Genomic DNA, 18,342 nt, shown 5'->3' with positions numbered 1-18,342 from the left:
TTGGTAGACGCATGCTAGGTCTAGCCTTTTTAGATCTAAATCAAACTAAGTACTTCAGGGTTTTGTAAGATATTGACCTTTTTCTTCTTATTGTTTTGGAGAAATGTTTTGCCACAGAGGTAATCATTAGACAATGATAGATCTGAAGATAAAAAACTTGTGAAAGAATGCGAGCAGATGTCAGTGACTGATGAAAACCTCCTCTCCTCCTAAGACATTCTTTGTGGTTTTCATTTTTTCCTAAAAAAAATCAGTTGCATCCACATAACTGTAGTATTTGTTCCTCAGCAGTGTGAAATGATCTCTGGAGTATGTCACAGTCTTTGCTGAATAATTTCTTAGTATTGATTCTGGACCCTCTTCTGTCCCTTATGGATCCCTTATGAAGTTAGTGTCATCTTAGGCTCTTCAGTATCTTTTCCAGAAAGTTACTGCCATTACCCCTGTGGTGAAAGTGGCAATAGTCCTGCAGAGTTCAAATGCTTTGAGTGGCAGAACATTCTTACATAGCTGTGCAGGCCTCACCCTATAGACTCTATGCAGTGTTTCTGATTTGTTATGATAACTGAAATGGAATAATTAAAAATACAGAATTGGTATTTTAAGTGGGGATAGATTTTTTTTGTTTGGTGAAAAGGATTCAGATACATGCAGAATACGTAATTTTTTTCCAAAACTGAGCTACAGTGTTTCATGTAAATATCTGAGACCCAGTTTTGTGTCTTTGTTTTTGTGTCAGATAGTGTTTGTGTGCTAAAACAATTTTAAAAGGCACAGGGAATTGAAATTTCTTCTATAATGAGGAATCAGCTCAGTTTGTCATCTTCCCTCTCAGGCCACCTGCTTCTCAGCCGTTCCTGCCAGGCTCAGCACCCACGCCTGTCAGCCAGATATCTACGTTCCAGCAATATGGGCCCCCCCCAGCCAGCGTGCAGCAGCTCAGGAATCACATGGCAGGGATGACAATTGGTGGTACTGCAGCCTCTGCTCCTCCCCCAGCTGGACTGGGCTATGGTAAGGTTTCCTGGCTACTGAAGTATGCTATTGATTTTCATCTTTGCTAGTAATTTCATAAAAGATTTTTTCTTGTCAGTGATTCAATGCCATATGGTTATGGGAATTCTCTGGGTGTTGACATCTGCCATAGAAAACAGTAGTTTTCTTAACTAATAAAGTCATAATTGGGGCAAACAGGACTGAGACTGTTGTAGGGAACAGTGCTGGCACTGCTGGACATGAATAACAAAGGAGAGTAGTAACATTGGTCCTTGACTAGGTGAATATTGTGAAACACAGAACAGTCTACCCCTAAGTCACCTGTTGGAGAGTCTACATGTCTTGCCACTGTTGTGCAGCAGCCCAGTCGAAAAAAAAAAAAAAAGGAAAAGGGCCCCGTAAATGTAAATCACAAAGGGCTGAAAATACTCCGAATGATTGTGTGTAGGGTTCTGCTAGAAGTCAAGAAGACACTTAAACAGTGGAAACTGAATTAACAGTTGAAACTGAATTTAGATATTTTGTTCTATGGTAATAGTTTTACAGTCTTATTGCTGTAGATTAGGGGACTTTTAAAATTGAAGACTAGAGTTTTCTTTATTATGTGTAAATTGGTCTATTTATAAATTGTTTTACTAAAGTACTTTTTAACAAGCATCTTGTGAGACAGATTTTATAGGGAAATTAGGAGTACGCTGGGGATACAGATTTCCTTGGCCTTTTGGCAGCATGTTTGTCAAAAATTATTCTCAGAAATAGTACAGCACTACATACAAATGGTGCTAGTTTCATGCTGTTAAAACCACAAAGCTCAAAACCATTCTTGATCTAAAGGCTCCAACTGAGTGTGGAGTTTAAGACAGAAACTTAGTTCAAAAAATCTATGGATAGACTTGTTGTGGTTAATGTTTTGCATATTCCTGGCTTTGCCCTTTTTTTTTCTGGCCCTGAATCCTGAAATGTATTGTGATTGTGTAAAATAAGTAGCTTAGACTTTGAGAGAAGGCAATGAAAGAACTATCGAGTTTCAGATCCACTGAAGGAATTTCAGCTCTCTGATCGATCTAGGAGAATGGTCATTTAGGATTTGTCTCTGCTAGTACTGGTAAGTTCATCTGAAGATGAGAAAGGGGTAGATTTACTCAGGTGATCTGGAGCAAATGGGTTTTTCTTGCATCTTAATTGTCTTGAGGATAGAAGAAAATTATGTTATATCTTTTTTTTTCTTACCGGGTCCCCCAGCATCGGTTCCTCCAGTCTCAGGAAGCTTTAGTGCAACAGGATCTGGTCTCTACACACCTTACAGTGCAAGCCAAGGACCCCCTCTTACCAGTGTGTCTCAGGGTCTTCCTTTGGCACAGCCTCCGTTTCCTGGTCAGACAATATCAACTCAGCACCTGGCTGCTCAAGTTCCTGGTTTTACCCCACCTCCTCCTTCTACAGGGGTTGGACCTTCCTCTTACCCTCCTACCACAGGTGCTCCAAGGCCACCTGCCATGCCAGGCCCACCACTGCCTGGGCAGACAGTTGCTGGACCACCATCATCCCAGCCTAATCATATATCCTCACCACCACCTCCATCAACTATGGCAGGGCTGCACCCTGGGCCTCCCATGAGTGGTCTCCATGGACCACCTCCTCCCACTCATCCTCCTCAGCCAGGATACCAAATGCAGCAGAATGGTGAGTATTCCTAGTATGGGAATTAAATATTCTCTGTATGCTGCAAACTGAGAACAAGATTTTACATTGTCAGCTGTGGGCTCCTGGCTGAGTCCTTCTTGTTTCCCTGTGCTCATGTCTGAGATAATATCACATGCCATTCTAAGATACTTCATAGTACAGGTTTTAATCAGATTAATGTAACTAAAAGAATTCTAGTTTACTTGGCCAAAAAAGTGTTTAGCAATTAGGTCCATAATACACCAGAATTTGTGATGAGAATTTTATTATATACTCCCAATTTGATGTCTGTAACTTCACCTATTCAAAAATAGACATTGGAAATGCTGAAAGCCTTATTTTATATTTAAAATTTTGGCCACTGTGCATATGCAATGTGTAATGAAAGGAGTTGTTAAACATTGAAAAATGAGTTGCTATATGTTCTCCTTTAATTTGCATAACCATATTTTTATCCCTTGTAGAAGCTTGCACATCTCAAATGCACTTAAAAGTAAGACCAGTTAAGCTTTCTGAATTAAAGCCAGTTTTGGCTGGTTTTTAATCGATAACACTTAGAGATAGCTGGGATAAAGTAATCATGTGTAAATGTTAGGACTGAGAATCTCATTCCCCATGCAGCTTTGCAGAGCTGGACAGGTAAATTACTTAGAGATATCTGTTCAAATTCCTATGAACTGTAAAAATGCTAATGGGTTAAATCATGCTGTTACTCTCTAACTGTCTAAAATAATACGAAATAGCTTCAGATAGTTACAAAACAGAAGAGAAAACCACACATTAACCTATTACTGTAATTTCAAACAAGATAAAACAGCCCAAGGGAACTGCTTGCATATCTTTAATTTGAAGAATTAGGGATTGCCCACTAGCTTATTTGGCTGTTCTGTGTGCACTTTCCATTAGACAGTTCTGCAGGTAAATATTCATAGTGCATGGTCTTAATGAACAGCTTATTTGGCTGTTCTGTGTGCACTTTCCATTAGACAGTTCTGCAGGTAAATATTCATAGTGCATGATCTTAATGTGCATTGGAATCAACAATTACAAACTCTAAAACTACTTAACAGTAGTGTCCTGGTTTGGGATGAGGTAGAGCTAGTAGAGTTTAGACTAAAGTCCTCTGTTTCCTTAGGTCTAGTTTTGTGGATTGTATCTATCAGTTTCAGTTTACTGGATTGTTGACCAGTCTAAGCTGAAATAAATAAATAAACTGTGATAAATATGTTTATTTGTAATTAACTGAAAAGCACCTGAACTTTAATTTTCTTGAGGGTTTTTTTTTTTAATAATGGCAGGAAATGGGGAAAGTGCCAAATAAAGAAATGCTAGTATTAAGCCACTGTTTGATTTTTATGTTCTTTTCTTGTTAAGGTTCCTTTGGACAGATGAGGGGTCCTCCACCAAACTATGGAGGAGCCTATCCAGGAGCACCAAATTATGGAAGTCCGCCTGGACCACCACCTCCACCAAAACGCTTGGATCCAGATTCCATTCCTAGCCCTGTAAGCTTATTTGTTCTTAACAGTGTCAACTCTTCTGTAGTGTCTTTGCATAAAACAACTGACAAAGACCTAAGCTGAAAACAGGTTTCTCATTCCAAGGAGCATGAGTCTGTTTTTCCTGCTTATGTTTCTCTCTTCTATCTAGCTTCACTCTTCTGTGATGAATAAGCCCAGAGGCAATATTTTTCTTGGTGACTAAAGAAAGGCACTACATATAGAAATCACTGCTCTAATTCCTCAGGTCTTTTTCTGTACTATGTTATCTTTTGAGAATCCTTGAGGGCTTTGATTAAACATGTTTCTCCATTTCTCGATTCTTGCATAATTACTTTCCAAGGTGAACTAATTTCAGGTTTTGAGGTGACAGTCTGTGAACTGTGTGATCTTTGTTTAAAGTATGGTTAGTAGGAGGTGATTGTAGTGCTTTTCCTGTAATCTGTCAAAAAGCTGGTTTGTGTTTTTTTGGGTCATGAAGTCATGATGCTACATCAGTCAAATATAGACACCTTCTCAAACTGAGGTTCTGAGACAGGATAAGCAGTTATATGTAATGGTTAGCAATGTTGAGTAATATTAAGCCTGTTGGTGGTATTGCCACTAGTCTACTGTGCTGTTCCTTCCACTGCTCTTGATACTGTTTCTGTACTTCATATATATGAAATAATGTAGTCTTGAGTTACATTGGAACTGATTTTATTCAGAAGGTACTTCTGTTTAAAAAAGATTACCTCTTTAAATTCCAGGTTTATGTAAAGCTTACTGCTGAATTTTTTCTATAGAATATGAATCTTTAATTGCTTGTCTGCCTCTCTTCTTCCACTAAATGAAATCTCAAATGGCTTGTGTTGGTTGCCTTCATGTTAGCATGTTCTTAAAGCATAAATCCTCAATTTCTAACCAAAATTAGCAGGTAAGCCACTGCCTCCATTAGCAAGGTGTTCAGAGCCAAGCCCAATATCCTGGCAAGACTGGTTTTGGGATCAGTGTATGCTGCAGAAGCTGATGTGTCCTGTTGCATGAACCAGTATCTAAATGTATCTAATTCCAGTGCTGCAGGTTTGGGTAGAGAGAAGTAACACTATTACTTTTTGGTTTATTATTCTCTTTTTTTTTCCCTTTTTTTGGCGCTCTTATTTCTTATTAAAAAAAAAAAAGCAACTTAATGAGCTGCCACCCCAGCAGAAACCCAGGCACAGAATAGATCCAGATGCAATTCCTAGTCCAGTAAGTGCTGTGTATATGTCAATTGTAGTCTGTGTGTTGGTGACCATCTGTGCATGCCTGAAACCTGAACTTCACCTTGCTAACCCTCCATCATTAAACTTTTACCCTTTCCTTGCTGTCTTCTGCTTGCCTTATCAAAATGAGTAACATTACACCACATGAGGCTGTTAAAATCTACTGTGATGAATGGTGAGGCAATAGAAAGCAGTGTTTCAGAAACAGATCATGAAGAATGTCTCCCCTTCACTTTGTCTGATCTTTAGGATATTGCCTTCATCAGATTCCAGCTGGCATTTTCAGTGTAAGCTGGTTGTGCCCACATGTGTGTCTCATGTCAGCATGCATACAGCATGAGCTGTTGTAGCCATGTTTTTTACTGTGTTTTGATCCGAATTTGATTACTGTTCTTGTTGATATACCAGTCCTGGACCAGTGCTCTGGAATTTTAAAATTGCAGATAAACTAGAGTTTTTAAAAAGTTAATTCCTGATACAAATCTTCTCATATGTGGCATGGGGAGCTATAAACATTCTCTCATAATCTGTGCTCATTCATAACCATTAAATTTTTAATTTGAAAATTTAATGTTTATGTTGGAGAATCTTATCTAAAGAAGGAAAAAAGCAGCTACCTTTTGGATTGGAAGGCAAAAAAAACTTTTGGGTTTTTGTTAGCATGTGTCACTTCCTCTTCATGTAGTCAAAGTTCATAATTTAACAGGTACCGGTGGTGAGATCACCATCATCAGTCAGCCTGTAGACTTATGAAATGGGGCTAGATTTATTCTAGAGTAGTCACTGAAGCTATATGAGGCTCTCTGCTTTCAATCTGTAGTGAGAGGGTGGAGGTTCTGCCGAAATATCTGCATTTCAGAATTTACTCTAGGCAAAGACAGGTGTGTTTGATGGCAAAATAAGAGCAGAAGAATGATTGTTAGCTTTAATTCTTTCATTCAGTCACCACTAAGGAAATGTTTGAGCCGTGTACAGCTACAAAGGTCAGTGAATATTTTAGTTAAGACAAACTATTTAATAAATTTCTGTTATCTTTTGCAAATTTGCAGTTGGGAAGAATTTGAAATACGAAGAAATTTAAGATTTTTGCAGGCTTTGAAGTTTAATTTATTGACAAGTCTATTGAAATTTCACTTTCCACATTTCCAGAATTCAAATCACAAACTCTTGAGCACCACAAAGTAATGAAGACTTCCACATGAGCTTGCAAGCCATCTGTCTTTAGGTCAAAGTTAGATTGGTTAGAAATAGAGGCATACTATGAAAACAGTGGGATCATAATGGAAAGAAAAAGCCAGGTTACCTATAGGACTTCAGCTTGAGGCTTACAGAAGCTTCTAATTCTTATTTGACTAGAACTGTACTGTGGAATACTACCAAAAATTCTTTTCTTGATCTGAATTTGGCTTTTATGAGTTCAAATCGGACTTTAAAACACAAAATATGCTTCTACTAAGAATACTTGGGGAAAAATACTATTTACAGCTTGTAATTTATTGTTAGTCATTAAGTAGTATTTGAAATCAAACTGAGAGGTGACTGCTTGAGAAAATTTACTTGCTCTTCCTATTTTTAGTGATAGTAATTATTTGCCTCAGGTCCCCTTTTTACTGCCATAGAGATTTTTTATTTTACAGTACTTAGAAACTAAGCCTCCACATAACAACGTGGTATTTTCCATCACAGATTCAAGTGATTGAAGATGACAGAAATAACCGTGGATCAGAACCATTTGTCACTGGAGTGAGAGGGCAGGTCCCACCTCTTGTTACTACAAATTTCTTGGTCAAGGATCAAGGTAAACTATTTTTCTTTGCCTAAACATGCAAACAAAACACAAATCCCAAAGAGTCAGTGACAGAACTGTGTCTTTAAAGGAAACATGTTAACCAACAGAAGGTTAGTTTCAGGTCCTGTGTTGATTTGATCTCAGTTTAGATTCTCCTGATTTTTCGGTAGCTAGTAACCAATTTGCAGGTGAAAAATGTTTTCCAAGGCAGATACCTAGGACCAGCATTAGCAGAGATATCACAAAGCAGCAAAGGAAGCCTCTTTTGTAGAGCTTTATAAAAGACTTTTAAGAACCGAAATCTACTAGCAATATCATTCAAATTAGACTAACAACTGTATTTTTTAAAATTAAGAGGGATGTCTAAGGGCTCTGTAGAGAAAAGATATTTCATCTTTTAATTGCTGACACCTTTTTTGAGTTGTAAAGTTCGAGGAAAAACTTCCGAATCTGATTCTATAATCAAGTATTTTACTCTTCAGCCTAAATTGCAAAACGAAATAGTAGAAATGTTTGAGTAGAGTTTTCTGTCTACATTATGTTTTAGTCTGCGAATATATGAAACAGAAATGCTTTTTTATAGGTTTAGGTTGACAGGGAGTCTAGTTTATTTAAGTCTAGTTTATTTTAAGGTCTTTTATATATAGGTAATCATGAGAAGAGGTATTTTATTTGGAATTCAGGTTTTCCATAGATTAAAACTGAATATTTAGCTAAGCTCATAGTGTCTGTGGCTTAATGACACAGCTTAAAGTATCTTTGTTTCTGTTCTTGAATATAAACTTAATTTGTACTGAAATTTGTGGGGCTTTTTTATGTGTTCCCCAGGTAATGCAAGCCCCCGCTACATCAGATGCACATCTTACAATATTCCCTGCACGTCTGACATGGCCAAACAATCCCAAGTTCCCCTGGCTGCCGTCATAAAGCCGCTGGCTGCTCTGCCGCCGGAGGAGGTGAGAGCCATGCGTGGGGTTATGTGTGTTGTATGTGCTCAGCAGGAGAGCTTCTCAGGTGTCAGCACTGAACACATATGCTTAGAAGGCATACTGAGGTGATGAAGACCAGGTAAACATTGGTTCTCCAGCAGGTGTGTGATAGATACCTGTAAAGCAGAATAATGGTGTGTTCAAAGGATTTAGTATTTTGACTGCCATGATAATTTCAGCTTTTTTGCAGTGGCTGTCAAGCACTGTGACTAAGTGACCAAAATACTAGGATGGTCACAGAGGTGTACACTTCCTGCTGATCTCAGTTTATTTCTTAGTCTGAAGTATTTAAATGGTTGCTAATCATAGGTATGAAGTCTTTTCTAGAATGCCAGGTTGTGAAATTGGATAAGAATGTATGGGACAGCACTGGTTTGGCTGTCTAATATGCATGTATATGCACAGCACTGTGTGGGATGACAGCACTACACAGAGTACTGAGCACTGCTGAGCTGCACTTGTATTTCTGTCCCTTCTCTCTCAGCACTTATTGCCTTCTTGATGTAATTTGCGGCTGTTAGGACTTTTACCCACTCGTGTTTGGTTGCTGAGAACATGAAAGCTCAGAGACTTTTACAGAAATTGACATTTTTTAAAGTAGTCTAAATACTCTGGCTATTGTGTAGTGTGAACCTGCTTGGAGCAGTGACACAAAGAGAAACAGGCTTAAATTTGAATACAAAGGTCTGCAGTGTTCTGTGCCCTGTTAAACCTAAATGTAGCATCTGCTGAGGAAAACCGTTTCCTCTGGTCTTTCAAGGGTGTTTTTGTCCTGTTGCATTTCATTAGAGTCCCTAAACTATGCTTTGAATTTTAAAAACTGGTTTATAATGAAACTATCTGTGGCTGAAGTTTAAAAGGACCACAATAGGATAATAAGGTCTTACTTAAGAAACCTGGAGGCTTGTAGAGTTAAACATTTTTAGAGAAACTTTACAAATAATAGTTGTTTGGTCTCCTGATGTGTTTATACTTTGAACAAATACTTGTGGTGTCCAGAAAAAAAAAAAGGCTAGCATTGGAAAATTGTCCTGGAAACCAGTCAGCTTCTACTGTTTGGAAGTTCTTTATGGCAAGGGCAAACTCACTGTGGAGGGGCCCTTCCAACAGATGAAGACTCAGCTGTTCAGAGCAACAGGACTGTAAATAGAGCTAAAGCGTTACATAAAAGAAGGGATAAATGTTTCATGAAAATAATATCTTATGAAACAGAAGCATTTGGATAAATTTAGGAAATATAAAATTTCAGCCAAATCCAGGACCTTTGCCCTGTGTTACGTGCTGTTGAGAAAACCAAGCTTCAGGCTTTGGCAAGAAGTATCTCAGTCTTCTGGGAGTAAGTGGTTAATGATGAGTTATGTATTGTGCTGCCTGTTTCCAGCACCCTGGTCATTTGTTTACATGTCACAGACAGAGAAGTTGAGGAAAAGAAAATTGTGGTAATTGTCTTGAGATACAGTACCAGCATTGCCTGCCAATCAGAAAATTTGAAAATTTGTTTCCTCTGAGGAGGTCAGCCTGGGCTATAGGAAATGAGAAATGCTGTCTGCAAAACCATTGTACTGCCATTGAATGATTAGTGGGGTTGAATAAAAAGACATAACACATCTGTGGCATGAAGATGAAAGTGATTGGAGCATCTGCTCATCTGCTGCTCAATGAATATGTTGTCTCTTAAACATAATCATGGATTTAGGGTAACTGGGAGAATTAAGAACTGACGCCTTTACTGGTAGAAAATTTGAAAGCAAGTAGTTAAATTTTTGAGCTAAGTTCTTAGCTTAGTGGGCAAACATAGGTGCTTTTTACTATGAATGCAGCTTATAACTTGCATGAGTTTTGTCTCAGTCATTTTCAAGTGCTTCCCACTCATTCTGATGTTGAGAAGCTGCAGAAGTTGCCAATCATCTTATTCTGGTTTGGATGCAAAAAGAACATTATGAGTAATAGTTCAAAAATGGTGTCACTGTATACGAGTTTTGGGGACTTGATGTACAGTGGGGTCAAGTCACTAAGAGCTTGTGGTTATAATGTGTTTCATGATGGAGTTGAAAATAATTCTTACCAGGTAGAAATTTTTGAGGTAGATACTCTATATTCTGGAATATATGAAATGCAATGACTGGCTTTTCTTTTGTCAAAAAGCTTGCTTTTTACAAGGGGAAGAGATAAGAGGTGAAGAGTCACTTTCAGTCTTTTATGTTCACTTGGGATACATCTGGTGGTGCAATGTGGTCGTGTTCTTCAAGCAAACTACTGGCTAGGTGGGATAGCCCATTAATGACTCTAGCCCTCAAAATACTGCTGTGCTAGAGCTTGAATTGCAAAGTACTTAAATACTTGTTCAGACTTCCCACATCCCCTGCATTCTCTCCCATAGCTGCCAAATGCTAAATCCTATGCAGTGTACAGGGAGATAGAAATGACCACACAATGCAAAGCTTAAAACTTTCTCATCATCATGAGACCCTTTATTTTCTTGTTTTTTTCTCTTGCTTCCACAGACTGTTCCTTATTTGGTAGACCATGGAGAATCGGGTCCTGTCCGATGTAATAGGTGCAAAGCTTACATGTGCCCTTTTATGCAATTCATTGAAGGTGGAAGGAGGTTCCAGTGTTGTTTCTGCAGCTGTGTCACTGAGGGTAAGGTTTCTTCTGGAAATCCCTCTCTGGGCTCTGCTGGAAAGGTCTTTGAACAAGATGCAGGCAAATAAGTCTTGATTATGTTATGATCATTTATAATGAATACTGTGACTTAGTATGTGTCTAGTCTTGTAAAAAATTATTGGAAGGCATGTTCAGTGTTCAATTCTGAAATTGTGTTCCAAAAGGTGCTTATATATTGTAGTATTGTAGAAGATTTTTAATATGAGGTATTTGTAACATGATACCTGGTGGTTTAAAAGTCTATTGTATTTTCTTTTGGTATTTCAAAAGTATTGTTTTTTTTAACAGACTGAGATATAGATCTAGTCAGTAGGATGTGTTAGGATTTTTTTTTTCTCACAAAGCCTTTTTTTGTCTCACTAACACTCCTCAGAGATGAGATTTCAGTTAAATCTGCTACAGCTGAATAAGAGTGTTCAGTACAGGCCAGTTAATATTAGTTGCTCTTCTAAGTTAGTACAAAACATGCTTCCTTTTAAGCAGAAGTCACAATGAGCTGCTCATAGCATGACATTTATAGATTTGTTTTGAAGGCACAGTGGAAAGTAAGGTACAATGAACCTTATGATGATGTTTTCAGTGTTCCATTTGGTAGCACTAATGGCTTTTAATGGACTGTTCTTACCACCTCAGTTATGCTGTACAACTGTTTGTACTAACCAAAATGAGGATTAGAAATGGCCAACTTTAAAAAACAATTTTGTCTGGTGATTTTCTGCCTGCATGCACTCCCTGTCCTGCTCACTCAGCAGCTGTGTGAAGGGCTGTACCTGTAACAACTGAGCAGAGGCCAAAAGGGAGGGATGCTGAGAGACTGCTGATGAAAGCAATACTGTGAAAACACAATGTAGTTTTACCTAAAACTTAATTACAATTTTTGTTCTCTCTGCAAATACCATCAGGCATTTAGCTTGTGTAGGATGTCTACTTGGAGAAAAGAGTGATAAAAGCTTATATATAGTCTTAATGATATCACTTTGTTTTCTTTTGAACTTTTGAAACTTGGAATGCTTAGAATAGTTTAAATGTGGTGAATAATGTCATTCCAGGTAATCTCATTTTAATCTGGGGCTGTATAGATAACTAGAGCCAGAATAAATTTTGTCACCTGAGTACTTCTGCAGGAGGAGGGAGTGTCTGTTATGGTAGTTCTTGGGGCACAAGGGAAATACTTTGTTTCTGCAGCTGACTTTAGTAGGCTAAAATTTAGCTTCGTTCCCAGTTTATTTTCTGATACTTGTACCAGCGCAGAAGTACTGGGTTCTGGGCATGTGGTTGCACTTCTGTTCCTCCTCCTTAATCCACTCTTTCTATTCTGCTAAAAACATTATGGGAGTCTCTGCACACGATAGTGCCTGGAGGCTTCACTCTAATGCTGCACAGGAAGGAAAGGAAAAACTAACTTATATAGCAAAATAAGGAGCTCAGTATTTTAAGCCCAACTTGAGTCAGCAATGCTGTAGCCTGTAGTTTGCCTCAGACTCTCTCTTAAATAATTTGTTACTACTTATATGGGATGGTTGTATTTTCCTTTGGACTAGATCCTTCAGAATAATCCTTTAAGTGTATTGTGGTGATGTTTCTGATGTGAAATGGAAAATGAAATGGAAAGGAGATTCAATAAATGTATAACAGTAACTATACTGTGTGTTGTCAGGTGCATAAGACAAACTGGAATAAATTTGTATTGTTTTGCTTGAATGATATTCTTAAATTGCATTAATATTTTTAGTACTTCTGTGCTAGCCCAAAGTGCTAGTTTACTTTTCTGAAGTTTTGTTTGGAATAGCTGTTGTCATGTTGGCTCTCTAGTTACAGTGTTTATTATAGGCATATCACTGAGCTTAATGATTTTTCCTTTCCCAGTTCCACCTCACTACTTCCAACATTTGGATCACACTGGAAAGCGAGTAGATTTCTATGACCGACCTGAGTTATCACTGGGATCATATGAGTTTCTAGCAACAGTTGACTATTGCAAGGTACAGTAGTATGTTTTTATTGCTGTATTTATTTTGCTTTTAAGTAAAAAGACTATTTTCTAGAAAGTAAGAAAGACATTAATTGTCTGGGGCTGATTTCTGGCTGGCAGAGAAAATGAACAGCATTAATCCAGCCCACTTTATTGTGTGAAATAACATGCTTGTTTGCTTACTTACAAAACCAGTGGAGGTCCTGATCACACATGACATAATATAATTTAATAGCTGCCTCTGTCCTGGAGCTATATAAGCAGCTATAGCTTCACTTACCTTAGGAAGGGATTCTTGTACAGTAGTCCTTGGCAGAAAAGGAAATTGTAGGAGAGGTTCAATGCAAGTACAATAGTAACTATGCAATGTGCCACCTGTTCCCCAAGGCAGACCTTACCTATTGAACTTCAATTTCAAATAGCTATAGAGACTAGAAGTACAAGAATAGTGTGGAAATGTATATTTCATAGCTGGTTTACTTTTAAATTAAAGATTTAAATAATAATTCTAAGGAATAGGGAAGATATGTGCAAGGTATTTATTAAAGCAACTTATATCTCTGCTGAAATTTTATGCTGAGAAGTACATACCTAAATGTTGCAAGTTGATACTGGTTGCTTTCTAATGCCTCTGCTTTACTTTGAGTTAAGCAAAAGTCCAATTCTTTTCTAACAGCATAAGAAGAACTTTGAATCAAACAAAACGTGATCATCATAGCTTTTTTGAAAGTTCTTATGTTTTGCTTTTGTTCTGAGTGCTTGTTCCAGTATGACCTATAAACTTCAGAAAACTATTGACTAAAATAAGGTTTCCATTCCCAAAGAAAGCCTGATTTTTAAGAAGGAAAAGGTTGTAATCCTTGGAGAGGAAAATCTTTTATTTTATATTGATGGAATCCCCTGTGACAAGTCTGGTGAGGGTCCAAAATCTTGAGAACTGGCAAAAACCTTTCCTATCTACTTTTCCAATCTAGCTTAGTCATGTAAATCGATTATTTAGTTGTAACTGTTCTTCTCTGATCAATGGTAAAGTCAGTCTAGGGCATTTAATACCAGTCAATTTTAAACATAATATGATACTATGCCTGTTAGTTGGAAAAGGATGGGAGAGAGAGCTTAAGAAACAATTGCTGCTCATGGTTACAGAGGTACATGAAACCAGCTACGTTTTGACCGGCGTGGATTTGTCTGTGTTACGGAGCTGTTGCATGACCTGCATTACATGGCAATAGTGTGATTTCTTCCCTTTCTTCCACAGAATAACAAGTTTCCTAGTCCACCTGCTTTCATTTTTATGATTGATGTATCTTACAATGCTGTGAAGAGTGGCTTAGTGAGGCTAATATGTGAAGAATTAAAGTCACTCCTAGATTATCTGCCCAGGTAGGTATATTGTGAACTACTGTTGTCAATGCAAATGGGGAATGCTGTTATTTTTTTCTCTTTAAAAAATACTAGAAGCTTAAAAATTACTTGATAATCCTGTCAAGTTTTTCTTCAGAAAAAGGCCAGTTAGAACATCTTTCTTGATACCCTTCTAGGTGAAAATAAAGTCTACTTCCTTTCATTTTTCTCTTAATGTGTTTGTTATATGTAATGGTTTATCGCTCTTCTTGGATGTGAAGGCAAGCATATCTCTTACAGGGAAGGGAACATGGAGGAATCAGCCATTCGAGTAGGCTTTGTCACCTACAACAAAGTTCTACACTTCTATAATGTGAAGAGCTCACTGGCACAGCCGCAAATGATGGTGGTCTCAGATGTGGCAGATATGTTTGTGCCACTCCTTGATGGTTTTCTGGTGAATGTGAATGAATCCAGGACAGTTATTGCCAGGTAATACAGATTGATTTACAATGTGTGTAGTAAAATACTTGTTTGGTAGATTCAAATGTTGTGTGCTTAATTATCAAGTAAAGTCACTCCATGTCTTTTAACTTACTATACTCTTTGAGATTAAGCTGGCACGGTAGGATGAGGAAATTGAAGGGCTAAGGGTTTATTTGGCTCATAGTCCAGCTTGGCAGAAAGTGTATATAAGGGCAATTAGTGCAGAAGGGCATTTCTGAGGAGAAAAAAAGGAAAAACAAACAAACAAAATCCAAGCCAAAAAAAAACTCCACCTAAAATAAAGCCACAGCAAAACACAACTAGGATGATGCAGAGTGAATGCTGTAAGAATCCTGAATCACTGTCTTTCAGACGACTGCTTAAATAACTGCAAACTGAGACAACAGGGGTGTCCAATTTTGGTTCTGTAGATAAAACAGAGTAAGTGGGATACAGAAGTTAAAATCTGAAGGAAAGAAAGAAGTTAACAAAGTTTTGGCCAACTGTTTACTGTGGTACTTGAACTGTAGTTAATCTATGGTGTGTAGCTAACTACATTTTGGGAAATAGACCTGGAATTGCATGTTTTTAGATAAAATTTCTAGCCTGCTTTTTAATGCATTAAACAAGCCTAAATACAAAACTGTGGGTTTAACCTATTAATCTTTGAGTAGTACACAAAATACTTGACAAACAGAGGCCAAATGTCACTAGTACTTCCTAAGAATTTACTTACTTATGTATACTGGAATACATTAAAAGATAAAAAATACAGAAGATCTGGGGAATAGGCATCAGTTGAGGCTATACAGAAGGCACTGAGGATATAGATGAGAGAAGCCAATGGAGAACAATACAGCATTTTTTCACAGATGAGATGCCAAATACTGTAAAAGCTATGCAAATTTACAGACTTATTAGGGATTTATGTTTAAACCACCTTAATTCTATAAATCATCAACTACAACTGTGTGGCTTTTCTTATTAAATGGGGTCTTGAATTGCTCTTTTTTTTCCCATGTTCTTTGCTAGTTTACTGGATCAGATTCCAGAAATGTTTGCAGACACAAGAGAAACAGAAACTGTTTTTGCACCTGTGATTCAAGCAGGGCTGGAGGCGCTGAAGGTTAGTAGATACATTTTTATGACAGATTGTTTTCAGCCAAGTACTCTGAAGTTCATATTCTGCTAACATACACTAATAAGACAAATCTAAGGATTTTGTAAGTTCCTTGTAGTAGATACACTACATGTAGGGAGTACTTTTCTCATTCTTGAAGTGCATGAACCTTCTGTTTTGTGCAGCTATCTGTATGTTCTTTACCCAATTCTTTTTTAAATAATGTTTTTCCAAGTGCAAGAGTATGGCTTACTCTCAGTTGTCTGTCTGGGTTTTGCTTTAAACAGTTTACAGAACCAACAGGAAAAAAATAAAGACCCTCCAGCATTAAAAAACAGGTGCTGAAGTCTGTTAAGTCTCATGGAGGTGTTCTGTAGTTTGGTGTCTTTTTAATCTTGTACTCTGGTAGAATCTTAAATAAAAGGAGAGAAGTTTGAAGTTGCCTGCAACAATGTGCTAACCAAGTAAGCTTTTCCTAAAGTTATTCAGTTCTAGTACTTCATCCAGACATAATTACATGCATGGTTTAACTCTGATTTGTATCTACTGATCAAATTGATTTTGAAGCCTGTATGACTTCACCCCAACCTGTTGACACAGCTCTATTTGTCTGTCACATCAGTCAGTGAATCATTTTAGTTAGAAAAGACTTCTACGATAAGCCCAACCCTTGACCCCATACTGCCAAATCCTCCACTAAACCATGTTCCTAAGTGACACTTCTACACATCGTTTAAATACCTCCAGGGATCCCTGGGCAGCCTGTTCCAGTGCTTGACAACCATTTCCATGAAGAAGTTTTTCCCAATATCTAATCTAAAACTCCATTGCTGCAACTTGAAGCCATTTCCTCTTGTCCTATCTCATATTACATGGGAGAAGAGGCTGACTGCCACCTGACTACAACCTCCTTTCAGGTAGTTGTAGAGAGCAAGAAGATCTCCCCTGAGCCTCCCTTTTCTCCAGGCTGGACAATATGAGTTCTCTCACTCACTCTTCAAGAAAGAGTTGTGCTCCAGACCCTTAATCAGCTCCATAGCCCTTCTCTGAACACACTACAGCATCTCAATGTTCTTGTAGTGAAGGGCCCAAAATGTCAAGGTGTAGCATCACCACGGGAATGATCCTTAAAGGTCTCTCTTAAACTCAAGTTTTCGTTAAAATTGTTCAATCAAGAAATAGTAAAAATTGCTAATTGACTTTTTACATACTGCATGTGTCAGAGAAAAAACCTATTAAACATTAGCTAATGTTGGCACAGGGTATTGGTTTAAAATTACTGATCTGTTGAAGCTCAGATTACAAAATTCTTTGCCATTTCTGTGACTTTTTTCCACAAATTCAGTAACTGTAAATCAGGGAAGAATACAATGCAACACATTTGCACAAAACCTTTTGTATTTGGGTCCTGCTTACTGTTCTCTCTCCTTGGAGAAAATCCTTTTCTCCCTGCTATGGAATTAGCACAAAGCCAGTAGAGCTCAAACTTGCTCTTCTGTAACTGACCAGTAATTTGTGCTCCTTCCATTGGACACTAGTCACGTAACCAAGTGAGAGTGAGCCTGTGTGTCTGGTATCACCTGACCTTAAAAGAGTGATGAGGTTGCTTGAATGTTTGTTCTTGAATCACAACTTCCCTTACAGTTTTTGTAAATCTTTCTAACCTCTGTTATTGCACTCACTTTCCTGCAGGCAGCTGAGTGTGCTGGCAAACTCTTCATTTTCCACACCTCTCTGCCCATTGCAGAGGCTCCAGGAAAGTTAAAGAACAGGGATGATAGGAAACTGATCAACACAGATAAGGAGAAGGTAATAATAGTTTGCATAATCCTTACATAAGGGTGTATATTATGCTTTTTATGGAATAAAATAACTAAAACAGCATTTAAAAAATTACAAGGATAGCACGTACTGTAACTGTCCGGTATCTTTTAACATTCCACTTTTATCTTCTGTTCCCAAGCAGGGCTATGGAGACTTGGCATCATAAGGACAGCTCTAGTCTGAGAACAAGAAGAGTTAGCTCTAGATTATTACACAGGGTAAAATACCAAATTTGGGTTAAAGTAAATGTGCTGCATTTACAATTAAAGCAAAATGTGTAGTAATTTTCATAATAATTAACAGTTCTTCAAAGGCAGAGTCAGGGAGAATGTAAATTATTCTATTTGAAGACAGACTTGAAGAAAGATTTTCTGAAGAAAGACTTAAAGTATAGGACTATTGATTGGGACTGTAAACTGGATCTCACTTTGCTTTTCCTGGATGAATTTCTGATGTCATCTCTGATTTCCTTTCTTAGACTTTGTTTCAACCACAGACGAGCTTTTACAACAACTTGGCCAAGGACTGTGTGGCCCAGGGCTGCTGTGTGGATCTGTTCCTGTTTCCAAACCAGTATTTGGATGTGGCCACACTGGGTGTGGTACCTTACCAGACAGGAGGCTCCATTTATAAGTATGCGTATTTCCAGGTAGGAGTGACATTGACTCAGACTGCTGTCTGATCCAAGTAAGAATTACTGTTTAGCTGAGAGTTCTTTTTTTCATAGTG

General features: G+C 37.8%; 1 protein-coding gene across 12 annotated transcripts in view; it reads left to right on the top strand.

Annotated features, from left to right (window-relative positions):
- SEC24C (SEC24 homolog C, COPII component) overlaps positions 1–18,342 on the top strand; it is a 39,208-nt gene that overhangs the window by 13,308 nt on the left and 7,558 nt on the right. For 2 of the 12 annotated variants that reach the window (XM_085583584.1, XM_021548802.3), the window contains 13 exons: positions 836–1,014; positions 2,473–2,679; positions 4,054–4,184; positions 5,340–5,408; positions 7,109–7,220; positions 8,040–8,167; positions 10,705–10,843; positions 12,734–12,849; positions 14,098–14,222; positions 14,484–14,675; positions 15,702–15,795; positions 17,482–17,598; positions 18,092–18,262. In XM_085583584.1, the coding sequence (XP_085439710.1) occupies positions 836–1,014; positions 2,473–2,679; positions 4,054–4,184; positions 5,340–5,408; positions 7,109–7,220; positions 8,040–8,167; positions 10,705–10,843; positions 12,734–12,849; positions 14,098–14,222; positions 14,484–14,675; positions 15,702–15,795; positions 17,482–17,598; positions 18,092–18,262 (1,780 nt within the window). Of the gene's footprint in view, positions 1–835; positions 1,015–2,238; positions 2,680–4,053; positions 4,185–5,339; positions 5,409–7,108; positions 7,221–8,039; positions 8,168–10,704; positions 10,844–12,733; positions 12,850–14,097; positions 14,223–14,483; positions 14,676–15,701; positions 15,796–17,481; positions 17,599–18,091; positions 18,263–18,342 lie in introns of all 12 variants that reach the window. The other 10 variants (XM_085583582.1, XM_021548796.3, XM_021548788.3 and 7 more) reach the window with 5 other exon arrangements.

Source organism: Lonchura striata, chromosome 6, assembly GCF_050655825.1.
Source record: "Lonchura striata isolate lonStrDom1 chromosome 6, ASM5065582v1, whole genome shotgun sequence".
NCBI classification, from domain to species: domain Eukaryota; kingdom Metazoa; phylum Chordata; class Aves; order Passeriformes; family Estrildidae; genus Lonchura; species Lonchura striata.
Note: the sequence above shows the minus strand (reverse complement) of the source record. Positions and strands in the feature narration are given on the sequence as shown.